Source organism: Micropterus salmoides, unplaced genomic scaffold, assembly GCF_014851395.1.
Source record: "Micropterus salmoides isolate LMB-PRFRI ecotype aquatic unplaced genomic scaffold, ASM1485139v1 Ms_hic_scaffold_1, whole genome shotgun sequence".
NCBI lineage: Eukaryota > Metazoa > Chordata > Actinopteri > Centrarchiformes > Centrarchidae > Micropterus > Micropterus salmoides.
The window spans coordinates 54,422,699-54,444,629 of record NW_024040040.1 but is presented as its reverse complement, the minus strand read 5'-3'; the positions used below and the strand labels follow the sequence as shown (position 1 = coordinate 54,444,629).

The 21,931-nt window shown below is 42.7% G+C and overlaps 1 protein-coding gene across 1 annotated transcript in view; it reads left to right on the top strand.

Moving 5' to 3' along the window:
- The first annotated feature begins 5,323 nt into the window (after window positions 1–5,323).
- LOC119886618 overlaps window positions 5,324–21,931 on the top strand; it is a 36,450-nt gene continuing 19,842 nt past the window's right edge. Inside the window, exons 1-8 of the mRNA XM_038697513.1 lie at window positions 5,324–5,492; window positions 6,410–6,460; window positions 7,089–7,198; window positions 8,892–8,947; window positions 13,907–14,025; window positions 18,904–19,000; window positions 19,361–19,407; window positions 19,854–19,978. Coding sequence (XP_038553441.1) covers window positions 5,324–5,492; window positions 6,410–6,460; window positions 7,089–7,198; window positions 8,892–8,947; window positions 13,907–14,025; window positions 18,904–19,000; window positions 19,361–19,407; window positions 19,854–19,978 — 774 coding nt within the window. The remainder of the gene's footprint in view (window positions 5,493–6,409; window positions 6,461–7,088; window positions 7,199–8,891; window positions 8,948–13,906; window positions 14,026–18,903; window positions 19,001–19,360; window positions 19,408–19,853; window positions 19,979–21,931) is intronic.

Genomic DNA, 21,931 nt, shown 5'->3' with positions numbered 1-21,931 from the left:
AAAATAGGTTTTGCGGTTTTTGCGATGTAGCGAAAAAAAGTTTAGCCGGAAAGTGGGCGTGGCCTATACCACGAGATTCAGCTCGATCCCTGAACGCGTGGATATAAGGTTTTGATATCCGCCTTCGTATGCGGGAGTTCCAAGCCCAAACGTGTTGACCTTGCTTATAGCGCCCCCTAGAGGTACAAGTATGCGGATTTTTACGCCTGAGTTATGTGCAGTAAACTGGACCTACCCTATGAGCTTCGTGTCCCTAGCAGTTACTGTCTAGGCTGCAGTAGGGGAATAAGCAGCGAAAGAATAAAAAATATATATATATAAACGAGAACGATTACAATAGGGTTCCCAGCCGCTTTGCAGTACTGGGCACCGCGATGCCTTGCATTCGCAGGTTCCCAGCCCACCCTGTGTTAATGAAGAAGCCCGACTCAGAAAGTTCATTCACCACCAGTACCGGAGGAATTCCTCGAACACACGGTAATAATTCAGTAACAGCGGCGGAACACTGCAGTTCTCCATGAGTCACCGGGCTAGGATTTAATTGAACATATCCTTAGAGCAGGAGCAACATGAGAAGAAGACCCGCTGTTCTCCTAAACAAAGTGACAGATGTATGGTCCGCCGCATTGGTGTACTCTGGTATCTTAGCTCGCTCATGTTGCAGGACAGAGGAATATATTGCAAAATGTCCCAGTAGATTATAATGGAAACTAGCGGTTACAGCAACAACCGGCCATAAACCAGCATTTCTTCCGAGTGCATTCACCTGGAGCGCGTGGTGTGCTTGTTGTTTGCCATCAGCATTAATCACTCTGACCAGGTGAGCGCACACGGGCAGTACAATAGTGAGTAGCAAAAGCAGTTGTTATTATGTATATGTCGGAGGGGGATGTGATATATAGGTGCACGTACAAATACAACCATACATGTACACATGTACATAGTGTGATGATTGCAAAGAACGTTGGAATAAATAAGTATGTGTGGTGTTATCTACAGGTGAATTTGGTATATAGGCCTGTAGTCATTTAGTCCAGAGATGGAGGGTTTTTTTGGGGACCGGGATGATTGTGGAGTGTTTGAAGCAGGAGGGAACTTCACACAGCTCCAGTGAATCTGTGTGAAGATGAGGGCCAGCTGGTCAGCGCAGATTTTCAGGCAGGATGGGGAGACATCGTCGGGGCCAGGAGCCTTCTGCCTCTGGAAGAGCTGACGCACATCCCCCTCACAGATCGTGAGTGCAAGTGAGGGGTTGGAGTGGGAGTTGAGAGCATGGCAATGGAGGAAGGTGACTGTTTGATGATGATGTTGGAGTGTGGGAGAGGTGTGACTGTGTGCTTCTCAAACCTACAATAGAAAGCTATTCAGCCAGTCGTTTAGTGCCAGCAGTGTTGGGGGATGGTCTCCTGTAGTTAGTGAGTGTCCGCAGGCCTTTGCACACTCATACAGGGTCGCTGGCTGTGAAGCAGTTTCTTAGCTTTTGAGCTTAGCTTCTCTTTGCAGCTTTGATCTCCTCAGTCAGTGTGTTCCTGGCCTGGATGTACATGACTCTGTCCCCACTTCTGAAGTCCTCCTCTTTGGTATGACGAAGCCGCATGAGTTTTGCTGTGAAACAGGGTTTTTGGTTGTTGTGTGTGCGGAAGGTTTTAGTCGTCCTCACAAAACCTGACGTAAGATGCCACAGTGTCAGTTAGTTCGTCCAGGTCACTCCAGTCAGTGCAGTCAAAGCAGGCCTGTAACTCCAGCATTGACTCGTTGGTCCATCTTTTCACAGTCTTTACAACAGGTTTAGAAGATTGTAGTCGCTGCTTGTATGTCTGGAGAAGATAAACCAGACAGTGATCAGAGAGTCCCAAGGCTGCACGGGGAACAGAGCGATAGGCATCCTTTAATGTTGTGTAGCAGTGGCATTAATATGGCGTGTACAGATGTCACAGTGTTGAAGAAATCATGCAGCCCTCACATAGAGACATTATTCATAAACTGTAAACTTTTTTTTTCACCGTGGGAGTTTTCCTGGTTTGTCCTGGTCTCTGTGTACATTCCACCTCAGGCCTGTGTTAGTGAGGCGTTACTACACCTGGCTGACCAGATAACTAATGTGGAGAAAAAACATCCAGACTCCCTGCTCATTGTTCTCGGGGACTTCAACAGAGCAAATCTTAGCCATGAACTTCCAAAGTACAGACAGCATATTAAGTGTCCCACCAGGGACACTAACATACTGGACCACTGCTACACTACATTAAAGGATGCCTATTGCTCAGTTCCCCGTGCAGCCTTGGGAGTCTCTGATCACTGTCTGGTTCATCTTATCCTGACATACAGGCAGAAACTGAAATCTCCTAAACCTGTTGTAAAGACTGTGAAAAGGTGTTGTGCTGACATTTGGATGATGTCTGTAGAAGGCTGACATTATGATGATCCACAATAACACAATGACAAAGTCCCTCTACTCATTTTAGGGAAAAGCTCATTGATTAGGACATAGTAATGTTGAGCTCCACATTTTAAACCTGAACACATCTGATTGGATTAGAAATGGATTTTTATCTCCATCATTTATTCTTTATTCAGATTGGAGGCCTGCAGTTTGTCAGAGATCAGCTGTGCTTCTCTGGCCTCAGCTCTGAAGTCCAACCCCTCACATCTGAGAGAGCTGGAGCTGAGTGACAACAACCTGCAGGATTCAGGAGTGAAGCTGATGTGTGGTTTTCTGGAGAGTCGACACTGCAGACTGGAGACTCTGAGGTCACACTCCATTTTTTCATTCTGTGCTGAGATTAATATGATGTGAAAGTTGTGGTGACACTAAAGTGCAGACATAAGGCTGATATTATACTGATCCACACTGAGGATCTTAATGCTAAAGTATCTTCTTCAGTGGTTTAGTCCATTGGCTGTGGTAGAGCAATGTTGAGCTCCACATTTAAAACTTAATATAACAAGAAACATCTCCACTGGATAATTCACTCTGAACCTCTTAAACTCCTGATTTTCAGCTTCTATTCCACATCATGGTTTTAAATAAATGATACAATTGCATGAATTCAATGAATAAATAAATAATCTCTATTTCATCTATCAGACAATAACAAATATCTTCTGTATTTGCTTTTTCCAACATTGTTATGAAGCTACACGATGCTTCTACTGACTGAACAGTTTTAACTGAAGAAGGTTTGATTTACTGACTCCACTATTCCTAAAAGACATATTGTAGATTTCTTTTGTTCACATTTCTCCAAAGTTCATCCTGACATATTTGGCATCTTTGGAAACTTTTGGATCTTGAGTGGAATCTTAAATCAGTTTCGGTGGGATTTCTTTGTGTTTGGCTGCACAACATGAGTTTGTATAGATGGAGCCACTGGTGGAGTTGCAGAGTTTAAGAGGTGAAGTCACAACGTCTTTATTGAAGTAGCAGCACATTGTCATTATTATTAATGAGAGCTCTTTCTACCTTTTTGTATTTTACAGTTTGAACCTGCATCCTGTTGGGTTCAGGTGTTTGGAGTTTCCATTTTCTAAACTTCTACATTCTAAACCTTCTTCAGCTCTGAACAGATTATTAAACACTGAATGATTTCAAGCAGGAACATTGTCTCCTAACGTTACATAATTTATTCTTTATTCAGATTGAAGGACTGCTGGTTGTCAGAGATCAGCTGTGCTTCTCTGGCCTCAGCTCTGAAGTCCAACCCCTCCCATCTGAGAGAGCTAGACCTGAGTGACAACAACCTGCAGGATTCAGGAGTGAAGCTGCTGTGTGGTTTTCTGGAGAGTCCACACTGCAGACTGGAGACTCTGAGGTCAGTTCACTGACTCTCTGTTACTATTGTAGATCTGATATGTTTAATTAACAATTGAACCTAATCTCTGTTCATACATAACTTCCAACCATAAAGTTGTAAATATAATTTTGTCACAAAGACTTGAGTTTCTTACAGAAACCGTAGAAAATGTCCGCTTTTAGTCGTTAAAGTAAATTAATGTTTCCAATTTTGGGTAAATGGTCACATCTGTATACAGAAGATCCTCTGAACTAATATTTGTTTTAAACTGATCAAGTTTACTTGTTGAAGTAGAAATATTTCTTTGTTTCTGTTGGTTTCACACACCCGCAGATCAGATCAGATCATATTTCCAAATGCAACTGTTTAAAGGATCAATATAGTTTTTCTCCTCTAATTCCAGACTGGCCTGAGATCAGCAGCATGTTATTGATCTGTGTTGACATGAATAGCTGTATGAATGTTGTGCTGACATTTGGATGATGTCTGTAGAAGGCTGACATTATGATGATCCACAATAACACAATGACAAAGTCCCTCTACTCATTTTAGGGAAAAGCTCATTGATTAGGACATAGTAATGTTGAGCTCCACATTTAAAACCTGAACACATCTGATTGGATTAGAAATGGATTTTTATCTCCATCATTTATTCTTTATTCAGGTTGATGTTCTGCAGTTTGTCAGAGATCAGCTGTGCTTCTCTGGCCTCAGCTCTGAAGTCCAACCCCTCCCATCTGAGAGAGCTGGAGCTGGGTGACAACAAGCTGCAGGATTCAGGAGTGAAGCTGATGTGTGGTTTTCTGGAGAGTCGACACTGCAGACTGGAGACTCTGGGGTCAGTACTGAGTTGACCAGTTGTCAGTCTATGCTGGGTCCATTTGTTGGTCTCAGAGCTGGTACTTTTGACAGCATCCAATCAAAGCTCCAGTATTTTTAGTCATAGTGACAGCTTTACTAAGTAAGAGTTGGAGGTGTGAGAGGAGCCCTACTTCATTCAGGCTGAGCACTGACATCACATTTTCAATATTTAAAATCAGTGGCTCATCAGATTTTCTTGTCTCTGCTCTGATTCATGATGAATATTTGTTGTAAATGATAAATTCCGTTAAGTAAGTGTATCTGAAATGTATTTGTGTATATACGTCTAGCTCCCACAGTGCTGTTTCAGGTGTTTCTGTGTATATGGAGGAAAAGGAGGACAGATCAGAGTCTCCAGGCTCCAGTTGTCTGTCTCTGAACGGTGACGGGTCTACAGAAACACCTCCAGTCTCAGTCACACACAGACCTCATAGAGAAGCAGCAATAGAAAACAAGAACTTTAGCAGCTCCTGAATCATAAATTCACCTCAAAGGGGACATGATCATCCCTTTGGAGCAAATGTGGATTGTTTCATTATACTTGCGGCGATATATAATCAGGCTGATATTTGGTGTGTAAATATTAATATTTAGTGCTGCATTGTAAAGGTGTGTTCACACCGAAAGTGAATCCAGCGTTTTGGGCAGCTTGATTACATAAAACGTCAATGCAAAGACGCGGATTCCTGCAAATTCACTCCGGACGGCGCAAAAGAGGCATTTGTCGCGAAATATGCTGGTTCGCGCCAAACGACACCGACGGCTCCGGAGCGGTGTTTGGAGAGGACCAGGCAAGCGGTGTAATGACAATCCGCCTGCGAGAGCTGCTAAAGAATGGTAAAGTGTACAGGGAGCAGCGCTGCCGCTTTTGGACAAATAAACACCCATAGTCGGTCTGGATTATGCTCTGACAACTATGCCGTTTACTCATGAGACGAGCTTGGAGTTAACTGCTTTTCTAAAATTAGCTTTTTAATTTAGTTTTGGGGATTACATCTTGATTTATCTTCACTCGCACTTCTCGGCAGCTAGCTTCTGTGCACATCTGGTTCCACCTTTGTTGTTAGCGTCAGTTGACACCAGAGTTCTGCTGGACTACTACTTCATGTTTATAAAACAAACGGACAAAACTGGACATTGCTTGGAGAAAAGAAAGCGAGGACGATGAACTAACTGGGGAGTTCAGAAAATGTATGTCTGTAACTTTATTCCAGCTATCGTTGTACTTTACTGTGAACAAGTTAGCATAGTATAGCCTAGCTCGATCTAAACTCCATTTAGAAAACAATCATTTGAAATGTTTTTGTACTGCTGACTTGCTGACAGACCTGACAAAGCATGAATTCATATGTCTAACCAAACGGCATCATATTGTAGTTATTTCGGCATCAGTTTGATCTGTTTATTGCAATTAAATCACAGCAAAGGGTTTACTTTGGGTTCATATAGCTGTAGTATTCGCGGGCTGTGTTTATTCGCTTAACACTTTGTGTGTGAAATGCTCTACTGTATCTGAACTTCATTCTGCCTCCTGTGCAGAACAAGTTTCTCCAGAGAAGCCAGTCTGGAGTCCTTTCATGCTGTTTGGATGTTTAACGCAATCTGCTGCTCTTAAAAAGGATGAAAGACACTGATGTGATCGGCCATTATTGAAGCGCAGCGCTGCAGACTACTCCCATGTGAATGTACTCGTAGCTGGATTGGAAAATCCAGACTGTCTTCTTAAGAGATAACTGCTGTGTTTACTCCTACAGGCTGGATGGCAGAGAAATCAGGGCTACACCTGACAGACATGAAGGACGTGAGTACCGGTCCACTGGATTATCTTAAAGAAATGTAAACTGAAGATTTGCTGCTGTGTGCTTCATGGCTCTGGTTAATCTCAGTAACCACAGCAGGTCTTGGGCTTTGTTCTGATCTGCATGTTGGGAAAGATGATGTCTTGTTGCTGTGTTGCCTCACTGCAAAATGTCTTTAATCTCTGTCCTTGTTATTTTACATTTGATTGTATGGACTCGGGTTAACTTGGTATCTTTGGACTTTTAAACATGACTGTGCTTGTGTAACGGGTGTGCCTGGTCTGCCGTATATCTGGCTCAATGCACATCCATTACCCCCTGTGTGATCTGCGTTGTGTTCTGTGTCTGCTGAAACAAGAAATTCTCTGTAACATGAAGTCCTTTGGATGAGGGACGAAACGTCTTCCAGTATCTTCAACCAAGTCCAGTTGCCCTTGATTTTAACCTTCGTTGGAGAACTATGACCTGGATGACTGAGAAGACATAGACATCTAGATAGCAATAGGAAACATAGGGGGGGAAGACCTGCTGCTAAGGGCCCTAGTCACCCTTGAACGTTTTTGAATGAACACCCGAAAGTGAGTTTGACATCTGCTTCTCCTTCTCTCCATCCGATGGCTCTGATCACCACCAGATCCGTCCACATCAAACACAAAGCTCGACGTGTCTGAGGACGACAGAGAGGACCAGCTGTGTCGGTTGAAGCAGCAGCAGCTTCTGTGTGGAGAGGCTCTCAATACAAAGGTCAGTTTCTCAGTTGGAACATTTTTATTTGTCAGCTATCAGACTCAGGTTCCTTAGTTTTACCGTTTCCAGGGTTAAATATTTCTTACCTTCTAAATTCTCCTTTTCCACTCCTCTCTCTCTCCTCTTCCTCTTCAATCAGAAACTCCCCTAAATTAATTTCTACCTCCTCATCTATGAAACCACTAGCTGCTGTTCAACAGAGCTCTGCTGGCTTCACCTGTACAGGATCATCTCCCTGAATAATAAATATAATTTAGTCAAGACAGGTTTGAATAGAGCATTATAAGTTATAGTGAATCACATTAAGGAAAACTCACAAGAGGACAAGTAGGATAAATCTGTGTTATTGCTCTTCTGTTGTGGTAGTACCCCCTTCAGACCGTCTGACAGACAGAACCCCATTTGGGACTTTGGGATGAGATGAGACAAGGAGGCGGAAACCAAAATTAACTGAAACACTTCTCAATTCACAATCTCAACAAAAATCCAAACATGTTCACTTCAGCACCTCTCATAAAGTGCAACTCACAGTCCCAAACAAAGCAAGGCTGGCTTCAGTTTTCACATGTTTGTAGTGTCTACCAGCTATGTTACCACTCGGTCACAAACTGGCTGCGACTCCCTGTGCAAAAACAGGACTGCTGCACAGTCACACATGACACTGCAATGCTCTCACTACAATCCTCCCTCTGTAAAAAGCCTGAACAGAACCTCTTCTAGAAACATCCAGTGCTGGTTTGAACAGACCTCTGTTACAATGTAACGAGATTTCATGCAGAATGTAACGGAGTAAAAAGTTGGATATTTGGCTTTGAAATGTAGCGAAGTGAATGTAAAAGTTGCAACAACTAAAAATAAAGTAAAGTAAAGATACTGAAAAAACGATTTAAGTAAGTACTTGTACTTCGTTACTGTCCACCACTGGTCCTGTCTCACTTCAAATTTTATGCATGTATGTATTTTTCAAACAGAGGAAAGATGTTCATGAACCTGAAATCTTTAAGGCTGAAAAGCTTCAAATAGTCTCAGACTTTAAGAACCTTTGGATAATTATCGATTCACACCTAACTTTTGAAAACCAGGTGTAAAGGGTCATCAGTACAGTCAAAGTGAACCATAGTATCTTCAAATTCATCAGGAATCAATTGTCCAACCAAAGGTTGTACATACACTCTGCAAAATCCTGCTCAATGTACAGAATTGCCCACAATCCTGCTCTTCCCCCACTGACAGAGTCTGCTTCACTATGCTCAGATAACATCAGAGGTAACTGTGTAGTACAGCACAGGTCTGCTGGAAGTGGACAGTCAACTTTCTCCATTAGAGCTGCAACACAATACCCATCAGACACTGCTCTACTCTCTAGTTTAAAATCACAACTGATGGCTGAAACATAACCAGTCATGTGACCTTTAGTTACAAACTACTGAATGTTTCGTTTTTGTATGATGCAAAGTTCTTTTAGTTCTGTTCTGTTGGGTTCTATGGCTACCTAGCTAACTCTACGAGAGTCAGTGACTGTCCACTGTCCCTGTTAAATAAACAAAATAATAAATAGTAAAGAGTGCACATAGTAAAAGTGAAGCAGTGAGGATCCTGTCACCTGAACATAACTGTGTGAGTTGGGCGGCCAGTTTCTTCTCCCATCTCAACGTGTTCTGTAACTAATTTTGTGCCTTTTTTATTTCAGGAGAAGTTAAGTTTCACACCTGAACTGCTGATTGAGTCTGGAAAGACTTCATACAGGTAACCAAGTCACAACATGCAGAATGCTCCATTCAGTGACTTTAACCTACGCTTCACCTCCTCTCAGCACTTTAATCGAAAGTTGGACCTTTTCAGTAGAGTTTAGCTCAGAAGGTACCAGCATACTTCAGCAGAACTACTCTTCTGATGGTGGAACAGCTACAGAAACCCCTGGAGGCTCTGTAGGACAATCTCTTTAACTTTCTGAAACCGACAATCTGACATGACCCGCCAAACTCAGTGATTGGTAAGCTGTGTGGGCGGGGCGAGAAAGTAGAAGGTTTTGAACTCTTCTCTTTATTCGTGCTGTTATTTCAATGATTGGCTGTGTGAAGCTGAAGGTTTTCTCACTTGTGAAATGAAAAGTATTGTAGGAGCCATACTGCCTGTTTTCTTCCAAGCCACAGGGGGCATGATATTGAGTTGTGTTGGAAGGCCGATGCTGGTCTCAGGTAATTTAAGTTCCTGTATTTTTGTAAACAGGTGTTGTTAATTTGAAGTAGAGGAGGAAACAGTTTTTAACTGTGCTTGGATTATGTTGTTTATTCTACTTTATATGACATTATTTATTGTAAGTGGACGCAGGATATAAACGCCAACTATTAGAAAAACTGCAAACTATTAGAAAAGACTGGACATCATTTTATGGGGCACACGTTAGAAACAATAGATCAACTAAAACTGCAAGCAGTTGTAAGCGGGGTCCAAGCCTCCCGGCGCAAGCCATCCCCCCTGGCCCCGCGGAGGGCGCGCGAGTCGGCTCGGGTGCCCCGTGATCGTGCCGCATAAGGACCCCAAGTTTGGTGTGGATCCGCCATTCCAAACCTAGGTAAAATGTGGTATGGTTGGAAATCCTATTAATTTCAATGGGATTTTCCACGGCCTTTCAGCTACGATTATAGCGCCACCTAGAATCCAAATTGAATAAAATTTTTCAGGTGTCATCAGAGGCCCATGCGGAAGAATTTACCCAAATTTGGTGTCAATCAGACTTGCGGTTATGGAGATATAAAATGCATGTAAGTCAAAGGGATTTTTTTTCAATAGCACCAACTAGCGGCTAACTGTACCAAATTTTGCACAGTCCCTCAGGGGGGCATGCCACATAAGGTCCTCAAGTTTTGTGTTGATTGGCCTTTCCAAGCCTTAAATATGTTAGACTTCCTGTTTTTAGTGTTTTAATATTTGTTAGCTTGCAATAGGGACATTTTTTGTCAGATCAAAATTCCCTCTACAAACTTCTATCGGTTCGGTCCAGAGATGGTCCGTGCCAAGGTTGGTCGCGATCAGACTTGTGGCTTTGGAGGAGTTCATTAAAATAGGTTTTTCAGTTTCTGCAGTTTCGCGAAATGAAAACGTCATCGCACAGAGGCATGTCCTATACCATCGGAATCAGCAGCATCCCCCAAACACACAGACGTAAGGTTTATGAATGTGCAATGTACTGAGCCGTAGTTATCCTGCAAAATGTCCGTTGGTTTAAAATCCCATTGAAATGAATGGGGTATTTGAGCTTCAATTATAGCGCCACCTTTTGGCCGAAGTGCACCAAATTTTTCAGGTGTGATCAGGGCCCAAGATTTGACCCAAATTTGGTGTCAATCGGACTTTTGGTGATGGAGATATAAAATGCATGTAAATCAATGGGATTTATTTTGACGTCTTTAATCTGCAATAACAGCGCCACCTATGGGCATATTTGGGGGAAGTTTGGTGCCTGTAGTAAGGGGACCATGCTGAACAATTCGGCACTGGTTTCATGTCAGTATGACTTGTGGTTGTAGAGCAACAATTTTCTTGGATTAAATAGCGCCCCCTAGGGGCAAGTTGCACCACATTTTGCACAGGCCTTCAAGGTGGTGTCCCACATTAACGCTCCAAATTTTGCTGTCGATCGGCCATTCCAAAGCAAAGATATGACATCATTTCCTGTTAGTAGCGTTTTTTGCAAACGTTTGCTAGCATATAATTGCGACATTTTTTGTCAGATCAAAATTTCCTCTACAAACTTTCATCAGCTTGTTCCAGAGATTATCCATGCCAAGTTTGGTGTCGATCGTACTTGCGGCTTTAGAGGAGTTAATTAAAATAGGTTTTTCAGTTTTCACAATGTAGGGAAAAAGGTTTAGGCGGAAATAGGCGTGGCCTATACCACGAGATTCAGCTCGATCCCTGAACACGTGGATTTTGCTATCTAGCTCCGCTGGTACTGGGAACCGTGATGCCTTGCGCATTCGCGGGTTCCCAGCCCACTTCTGGCTTGGACCCCCAATTAGCAACCAATAGTGGTTAAATATAGGGCATAGTCACTACACTTTAAGTTAAAAACTGCTTCACTTCGGATCTGTGGGAATCTACGCGTTGTCAATTAGGGATCAATGCGGTTTGGAGACGGGACCTAGGCTGGACCGGAGCGTCTGGAGCAAAACCAGGTGATCTAGGCTCAGCATTGAGATGCCGGCCAACGTTGGGGTATGTTCAGTGCTGATTAAATTTGAATAATAGCCATTGTTATGTGTACACACTTACAAATGAGTAAATCCAATGCATTGGTTGCAATTGCTTTGAACTGTGCATGTTAAGAACGTTTCACGGACGTAAGCCGTTTCGTGTATTTAAAGTGCTACTGGCTAATAATTAAAGAGGAAAATCCGCAATCCTGCGTCACAGATTGATAATCTGATTGGAAACAAGACTGAGTTTGATGGAAGTGTAAAAGGAGAACTAGAAAGGGGCACTGTGGAAAAGCGCTCTACTGAATTAACACCCAAAGCTTTGTGTGGGGAAAATAGACAATTTACGGAAAGAAAAGTAACCTAAATAAATTGTGTTTTAAGAAATTTGATGATTAAAAATTTGACAGTGAGGTGAAATGTACATTTGAAAAGTATAAAAGGTATTTGTGATTAAGCAAGACAAATACATGTCACTCTGCTGGGATTATTGCCTAAAGATGAAGCAACCAAACATGAAATATGGTTCCAAGCAAAAATGTTAAATGTGAAGGTGTTTATTGCTGATTGTGTGATGTTCAAAGTCACCCTGTTGATTGTGATGAGAATAAAGGAGGTTGTGGGTTGAGCCTAATGACAATGTCTCAAATATCTCCAGCCAAAACAACAAGTCACAAAAGCTCAAAGTGGTAAAACATCTTCTCATACTTCATCTGCACGTGTTTAAGCAGAGGCAGACAAGGCTGCACTTTTAGCTAGTGCTGCTGCTTTAAAGGAGATGCATGAACTGCAGGAGCAGGCACTGATCTTGAGGAAGAAGGAGCAGCTTGAGCTGGACACTGACATTGCAGCGTCTATGGCTAAGCTAGCTGCTCTCCAAGCTTGTGACAGCAATGTTTTTTTTTTTTTTTCCCCCCTTTCTGAAATCAGATGGAATGGGGGTTGAACACAAATACATATCTACATCTCTCAATCCAAATGGGGAAAAAAAATGAGCCTTTGCAGAGGCAATCAACAAATCATTTAAAGGACCCACCTCACTACAGTAAGCATGATGATTGTTACGGTTTCAGACAGAACGGACCCAAACTCAACACTCTGGTATCTTAACTAATTTATTGAGAAGGGGGGCCATCAAGGAGCTGGCGAGACAGGAGAAGTCCAGGCGAGAGGGCCGAGGAAATTGAAGGCCGAGGGGGGAAGGAGTGTGACGGCCGGCTGACTGGCGAAGCACGAAGGAGAGCAGGAGGACGCCGTGGGGGAAGTCCGAGGGGAGAGGGCAGGTGGCCGAGCCCAGCTGACTCGACGGAGGGTGAGTGAATCTGGGGAGAGGCAGACAGACAGGGTTAGACAGAGAAAACTAAAAACAGGGCTTGAGCGAGGGAGTAGCACCAGGTTAGGAGCAACAACGATCAAGCAGCGATCGTGTGGAGAACCGGGTTGAAGTACTGGCAGGGATGGAGTTGATTGCTGGCAGGTGTGGCAGGCAGAGGAGGTGGCTGACGAGGTGCAGGTGTGGATCGTCAGCTGGGCTCAGGAGCAGAGAGAGAGGGGGAGAGCACAAGCAAGGGGAGCAGAGGAGACATAGACGGGCTGGCCAAAACACAAGGGAAAAACAGAATCACAAGAAAAAAAAGGAGAAAGAAACAGGACACTCACCGTCAGCCAGGCTGCCACCACAGCAATGATGCCAGAGTTCAACAAGAGATGCCAACAATACCTACAGTAACTCTGGGTCCTCTGGAACAGCAAGCAAACCCAGCATTCATCCATAGCTCTTTACCATCTGAAAGCAATACTCAAGCGCCAGGGGATTTATACATCTGTAATGACGGAATGAAATAACATTGCTCCTGGTTCAATTGCAAACCTCACAATTTCTGCCTCACAGGGAAATTCCAATCTTTTATGGAGATCCTCTGCATTTCAAATCATTCATGAAAGCTTTTGAGCATTGCGTGGAAGCAAAAACAAACAATAAGGGGGACTGCCTTTACTATCTTAAACAATTTACTAAGGGGCAGCCAAGAGATCTTTTACACAGCTGTTTTCATATGGCACCAGATAGAGGTTACACTGTTGCCAAGCAGCTACTGAAGGATCATTCACAAAGTTTCTTACTTATGTCATTAACAAAGGCTATGCAGAACAGGTGCCTCAACATCAGTCACTTACCATGCAAGGGTAAGATATGGTGTATATACCACACCACGGAGTATATCATCCTAATAAGAGAACCTTTCGTCTTGTGTTTGACTGTGGAGAAGACTTCAAAGGCGTCTCTCTCAATAGTAATACAATAATAATAATAATACATTTTATTTATAGGCGCCTTTCTGAACACTCAAGGTTACCTCACAAAACATAATAAAACAGTACAGCAATAATCGCTAAAATTAACAACTATAAATACAGTGCATAATGTCAGGGTACAAAACAACTGGAAACAAAGATTGAGCAAGAGTGATCACGTGAGATATGCCACTTTCAAAAGATGTGTTTTCAGGCAGGATTTAAAAATGGAAAGTGAGTCAATGTTGGGGATGTCTGGTGGAAAAGAGTTCCAGAGAAGAGGGGCAAAGCGGCTGAAGGCTCTGAACCCCATGGTGGTTAAACGAGCAGGAGGTACAGTCAGGTGAATAGAAGAAGAAGACCTAAGAGTCAGTGGTGTTTTCAAATCAATTCGGTATTTTACTTGAAGCCAATGAAGCTGCTGAAGGACACGAGTAATTTGATTAATAGATGAATTACAGTTGAAGTTTATGTATGGATTTGAGAGGAAGACCAACGAGAAGAAAATTACAATAATCAATGCGGGATGTGACCAGTGTGTGAACGAAAATGGCTGTACTAGTGGGTGAGAGAGACGGTCGGAGGCGATTAATGTTACGTAAATGGAAGTATGCTGACCGAGTGACATCATTAATGTGAGCTTGAAATGAAAGAGTGTTGTCGAGGATCACACCCAGACTCTTGACCTGAGGGGAGGGGGAAACTGTGCAGTTGTCAATGGTAAAAGAAAAACTGTCAAATTTAGTCAGTGGATTTGGTGCCAATGAGGAGAACCTCGGTTTTGTCACTGTTCAGTTTGAGGAAGTTGCAAGAGAACCAGGATTTGATTTTTGTTAGGCAATCAGAGAGAGAGGTGGGTGGGAGGGATGTGGTAGGTTTGGCAAACAGGTAGAGCTAGGTGTCATCCACATAGCAGTGGAAATGGATGGATCGAAAGATATGGCCAAGAGGAAGCAGATAGGTGATGAACAGAAGGGGCCCCAGGACACCGGTAGAGAAGACTAGCTCTGATTTGAAATGTTTGAGTTGGATGAACTGAGTGCGGTCAGAGAAATATGATTTAAACCAGTCCAAGGGTGTGTCAGTGAAACCAATTGAGACTAATCTGTCAAGGAGGAGGTTATGAGAGATGGTGTCAAAGGCTGCACTCAGATCAAGGAGGATGAGAATAGTTAGTAGTCCGGAATCAGCTGCCATGAGAAGATCATTGGTGATTTTTACCAGTGCTGTTTCTGTGCTATGGCAGGAAATGTTCATAGAGGTTATTGTCAGACATGTGTGTATAGACCTGAGACGCAACTGTTTTTTCAAGGATTTTAGAAAGAAAAGGTAGGTTAGAAATAGGACGGAAGTTGTTGAAATTGTTGGGGTCTGCACCAGGTTTCTTCCCACACAAAGGGAAGAACATGTCACTGGTAGACCTCTCCGCTGAGAACTCATTAATTTCCTTTTGTCAGCGTGAAAGATTCCAGGACGAGATGGCTGCATTATCATCTCAAAAATCAGTGAAAAAGGGCAGCACCATCTACAAGCTGGATCCAGTTCTGGAAGATGGCCTTCTGAGAGTTGGGGGACGCCTCAATAAATCAGCTTTGCCTGAGGACACAAAACATCCCCTCATCCTATCTAAAGACCAATACCTCTCAAACTCAGCCATTTTCATGAGCAGTTGGGCCACGGGGGAAGAAATCATGTGCTTTCCACTGTAAGGAAAACGTATTGGATCACAAATGCTTACTCTGCAGTGAGTAAATTCATAACAAGATGCAGATTTTGCAGACTCTGAACAAAAGATGGCAGACTTGCCCACAGAGAGAATTGTTCCTGATCTCCCTCCATTCACTAATGTTGGTGTTGATTATTTTGGTCCATTCGATGTGAAAAGGGGATGCAACATTGTAAAACGTTACGGAGTGATCTTCACTTGAATGACAAGTAGGGCCATTCAACTGGAAGCTGCTTACTCTCTTGATACAATGCATTGCGAAGGTTCATCTGTCGGAGAGGACAGGTTTGTCACATGAGATCAGACAATGGTACCAACTTTGTGGGAGCTGAAAAAGAGTTGAGAGAAGCCTTAGCATTGTTAAACCAGGATCACATTGAAAGATACCTGTCGCAAAAATGGAGTTTTAACCCACCTGCTGGATCACATCATGGTGGCATTTGGGAGAGCATGAAATGGATAATCAGAAGGGTTTTGAGTTCAGTGCTTTGTCAAAGTTTGGATGATGAAGCATTTCAAACAGTGCTTTGTGAGGTTGAAGCAATGCTGAACGACCGGCCCATCACTAAATTATCTGAAGATCCAAATGACCTTGAGGCACTGACTCCTAATCACTTGCTTCTACTGAAAGGGAAACCAATTCTACCACCAGGACTTTTTGAAAGAAGTGATCTGTATTCAAGAAGAAGATGGAAACAGGTCCAATATATTGCTGATCTCTTCTGGAAAAGATGGACTCAAGAACACCTACCATTGTTGCAGGAACGACAAAAATGGACAAAGGAAAAAAGAAGTTTTATGCCTGGAGATGTTGTTGTGGATTCTACAGCTCCACGTGGATCTTGAATGCTTGGAAAAGTACTGGAAACTTTCCCTGACAAAGGGGACTTGTACGTTCTGTTCGTCTTCAAACAAAGACAAATGTAGTTATACGACCTGTGACAAAAATTTGTCTCTTATGTGAGGCCACAGAGTAAATATGGGTAAATATAAGGGTTCGATATGGTTTGTGCTGTAAAAATGTGCACGTTATTAAAACTAAAGTGTGGTTTTGCTGTAGATTAGTTTTACTTTTGTTTGTTTCTTTACATTATGTCCCCTTTATATATATTGTTAGAAAATTGCTTTGTCTTCTGCCAGAAGCAATTAGGGGCTAGTGTGTAGGAGCCATACTGCCTGTTTTCCTCCAAGCCACAGGGGGCATGTTATTGTGTTGTGTTTTAAGGCCGATGTTGGCCTCAGGTAATTTAAGTTCCTGTATTGTAGCAAACAGGTGTTGTTAATTTGAAGAAGAGGAGCGAACAGGTTTTAACTGTGCTTGGATTATGTTGTTTATTCTACTTTAAATTACATATTATTTATAATAAGTAAGTAAGTAACTATTGTAAGTTATTGTAAGTAACTATTAGAAAAGACTGGACATTGTTTTTCGGGGCACACGTTAGAAACAATAGATCAATTAGCAACCAGTAGCGGCTAAATATAGGGCATAGTCACTACAAGCATTTAAATAATTAATTTTAATGTCCCTCGCCTTGGTACAGTCTTATTCTATAGAAAACAGTCTTGAAACGAATAGTATAGAAAACATGCACATTGTGGCACAGTTTACTTTGCTGTTGCTATTCTTGTGATAAACCTGGTGAAAACTAAAGATGAAGTGTGAACAGATTATTTTGTAGAAATCTGATGAGAATGAAACAATTGCGTGAGTGTGAGGGAATAAAAATAAATTGTTAAGGAAGTCAGAGGTGTGTTAATATATTTAAGTTTCTTTTGTAAAAAAAAAAAAGTTTTAAATAATTCTGAGGAGTGCCTTTTTTTTAACTTGAGCCCCCCAAAATATCTGTCAGGCAGATGTGATCACATCTCGAACATGATGCATTTTAATATCAGGTGTAAATGGGGTTTCTGTTACTATTATAGAATAACCTAATTTATGTTCATATGTAACTCACATTCATAAAGTTAAATTTCTTCATGTTTTAATTTTTCTTGAAATGAGGAAGTTTACTTGTTAAAGTTGTTGGGCCTCACATCCGTGACAACAAAAACGGGCATGCAGGTCACTGAGGAGTCTGGCCATGCGACTTCTCTACACAAAGGGCGTCAGAGAACAAAGGAAAGCCCAGACAGCCCCTAATCAGTTAATTCACACCTACCTGTTAACTCAAACTTTTAAAACCAAACCAAAGGTTTGTATTTGCTGAAGCTTTCAGGGCACGGAGAAATTGCAGGAAATACAGCCATTTTGTCAAACCGAACACCTCTATTAATAACACCGCTATTCCCAGTTCTTCACAGGACTGTAAGAAGGTATTCTCTTACAGCGCTGAACTTTCTTTGTTCCTGAATACAGACTTTACTCGCTGGACGAGCTACTTTGTTTTCTTCTTCTTTCTACCTCTATTATTTTTTCTTTGTGTTACCAACACAATTTTGGATCCCTAAGGAAACTGTTATACACAAGATCACATTTCAAGCCTGAGAGAAAACTCCGCTGGATTTCTTAAAAGAACTGACGCATCTACTCGCTACCAAAGCGACACTAAGAGTTTTTTTTATTTCATTTTATTAATCTGTGTTATGAATGTTGTGGTGACGTTTCAATGACGTGATGTGAGTGGGGGAATAGAGGAAGGGACAACACTGTCTGTTCCATCGTCCCCCCAAACCTCTCCTGGAGTATTCCTGTGGTGTAATTACTGTCACTGTCAGAAGGGGGAGACAAAAGTTCCACACTGCAGGTTTAAATGATCAGCTTGTTCTCAAGCAGGAGTTCATAACAAGTTGATCATTTAAACCAGCTGTGTTGGAGCAGGCAGAGATCTAAAACATGCAGGACAAGGTGAGAGCAGCAGGGGGTCGGGAAACACTGGTCTGCTCCATCCCCACCTCCAAAGGCTCCAAGACAACCTGACCAGCGAGTGTAGACTGTGAGAGTGAGCGAGTGTTGATCAGTTTCAAGAGTGCAGGGAGGATCAAGCTGGCGCTCTTCACAGCTGCTCGGTGGACTGAATCTGAGAATGCAGAGATGAAATGTTCCCTTGCCAGAATGCTCTTCCTCTCCCAGAGTATATATTTTTTGCTCCCATGTCCGTTAGTAGGGCATAGAGGGCCTGAATGACTTAATGTGCAGTAAACCATAGAAAAAATCGATGTGGCGGTCAATGTTGAGACTGTTGCAGGCCACAAATAAATCAATGTATGGTCACACCAGATGATGTCTGTAGAAGGCTGACATTATGATGATCCACAATAAAACAATGACAAAGTCCCTCTACTCATTTTAGGGAAAAGCTCATTGATTAGGACATAGTAATGTTGAGCTCCACATTTAAAACCTGAACACAACTGATTGGATTAGAAAAGGATTTTTATCTCCATCATTTATTCTTTATTCAGCTTGAGGAGCTGCAGGTTGTCAGAGATCAGCTGTGCTTCTCTGGCCTCAGCTCTGAAGTCCAACCCCTCCCATCTGAGAGAGCTGAAGCTGAGCTACAAGAACAAGCTGCAGGATTCAGGAGTGAAGCTGCTGTCTGATCTTGTTAAGAGTCTACACTGCAGACTGGAGACTCTGAGGTCAGTAGTGAGTTAAAGTCGGTCCATGCTGCTTCCATTTGTTGGTCTCACAGCTGGTACATTTGACAGCATCCAATCAAAGCTCCAGCATTTCTAGGTACAGTGAGGGCTTTGCTAAAATTTGGAGGTGTGAGAGGAGGCAATCTGACACTGAGACGCTCACACAGAGTTTTTATTGTTATTAGATTTAATGTTCATGTTTATTAAGAGGGGTTTGGTTTAGTGTGTTTTTTGGGTGTCAAACACACTAAACTAACACCTGGTAAACATCAACATGTTAACATTGAGTTCAGCCTCACAGAGCTGCTCGCAAGGCTGCAGACTCTTATGTATTTGCTGTATTTGTGTTTATTCCTGCAGGCTGGATGACAGAGTAATCAGGGCTACACCTGACAGACATGAACGACGTGAGTAATAGTCCACTGGAACAACTTAAAGAAATGTAAACTGAAGATTGGCTGCTGTACTTCATGGCTCTGGTTAATCCCAGTAACCACAGCAGGTCTTTGGCTTTGTTCTGCTCTGCATGTTGGGAAAGATGATGTGTTGTTGCTGTGTTGCCTCACTGCACTTGTTATACCTGTGTACATTTGATTGCATGGACAAGGCTTAACTTGGTATCTTTGGACTTTTAAACATGACTGTGCTTAGTCTTCTACATTGTGACATGAGAGGCTGGAGAGTTTTCCAGTAGATAAAAACAGGAAACACGGGGTAAAGACCTGCTCCAAAGGGCCCTGGCCAGCCGTGAACTGGTTGCTGTGATTTTGAATGTTGGGTCACCAGGACGTCCAAAAGTGAGTTTGACATCTGCTTCTTCTTCTCCCCATCTGATGGCTCTGATCACCACCAGATCCATCCACATCAAACACAAAGCTCGCTGTGTCTGAGGATGACAGAGAGAACCAGCTGTGTCCTGATGATCCAGAGAGGTTGAAGCAGCAGCAGCTTCTGTGTGGAGAGGCTCTGAATATAAAGGTCAGTTTTTAACCTTAACATTTTTACATTTAGCTGATGCTTTTATCCAACTTACAACTTACAATTGCTATATATGTCAGAGGTCACACGCCTCTGGAGCAACTAGGGATTAAAGGAGACCTATTATACTGCTTTTCCAGTCCTATTTAGTAGTTCTGTGACTCCTGTATGGCAGCTTTGAAAAATCTTCATGTAGGCCTTCATTTCAGCCTCTGTCTGAAACAAGCTGTAGATGTAAGCCCCCCCACCCCCAAAGTGATTTAAAAGAACTGACTGTTTCAGCAGACCTGCAGTTATCTGGGAGTTTGTTCCAGATATACGAAGCATAATAACTGAACGCTGCTTCTCCTTGTTTAGTTTTGACTCTGGGGACAGAAAGCAGACCTGCCCCAGACGATCTGAGAGGTCTGGATGGTTCATAACGAAGCAGAAAATCAGAAATGTATTTTGGCCCTAAACCATTTAGTGCTTTATAGACTAACAGCAGGATTTTGAAATCAATTCTTTGACATACAGGAAGCCAATGTAAAGACCTCAGAATTGGAGTGATGTGATCCACCTTTTTGGTCTTAGTGAGGACTCGAGCAGCAGCGTTCTGAATCAGCTGCAGCTGTCTGATGGATTTCTTAGGGAGCCTGTAAGGACACTGTTACAGTATTCGAGTCGACTGAAGATAAATGCATGGATAAGCTTTTCCAGGTCCTGCTGAGACATAAGTCCTTTAATCCTTGATATATTCTTCAGGTGATAGTATGCTGACTTTGTAACTGTCTTAATATTCAATTCAATTCAGTTTTATTTATATAGCGCCAAATCACAACAACAGTTATCTCACAGCGCTTTTCATAAAAGAGCAGGTCTAGACCGTACTCTGTGATGTTATTTACAGAAGCCCAACAGTTCCCACCAAGACCAAGCACTAGGCGACAGAGGCAAAGAAAAACTTCCTTTTAAGAGGCAGAAACCTCGAGCAGAACCATGGCTCAGGGTGGGCGGCCATCTGCCTCGACCGGTTGGGGGTGAAGGAGAGAGAGAGAGAGAGGGCGAGAGAGAGAGAGAGAGAGACAGAGAGAGGGCAAGAGAGGAACAGAGAGAAAAATAGAGGGATGGAAGGGAGAGAGAGAGGGGAGGGAGGCAGCCTACACAATATCCACACAGAGGTACAGACAGTAAAGGTGATGTTGCTATAGACTAAATGAAAAAGGTATAGATATTTATAGTAGTGTTAATGATTATAATAACAATAATAACAATAGGACTAGTAACAATAGTCGTTGCAGCAGAGGGTGTCGAGCAGGAACACGGGGGCAGCAGATGACCCGCAACCACAGATCCAGACTCCACAGCTCCAGAGCCAGAAAACCTGCAGGAAGTGATAGGAGAGAGGAGAGAGACGAGAAAGCACAAGACTACCGGAAAGGGGAGAAGTTGTGTTAGTAACATGCAATAATGGGATGAGGTTGCATACAGAGAGAGAGAGAAAGTAGAGGAGAGAGGAGCTCAGTGCATCATGGGAAATCCCCCGGCAGTCTAGGCCTATAGCAGCATAACTAAGGGATGGTTCAGGGCTCACCTGAGCCAGCCCTAACTATAAGCTTTATCAAAGAGGAAAGTCTTAAGCCTACTCTTAAATGTGGAGATGGTGTCTGCCTCCTGAACCCAAACTGGAACCTGGTTCCACAGGAGAGGAGCTTGATAGCTGAATGCTCTGGCTCCTAGTCTACTTTTGGAGACTCTAGGAACCACAAGTAACCCTGCATTCTGGGAGCGCAGTGCTCTGGTGGGGTAGTAAGGTACTATGAGCTCTTTCAGACAAGATGGTGCCTGACCATTAAGAGCTTTGTAGGTAAGAAGAATGAATGATTTAAAATTCTATTCTGGATTTTACTGGAAGCCAATGCAGAGAAGCTAAGACAGGAGAAATATGATCTCTTTTCCTGGTTCCTGTCAGAA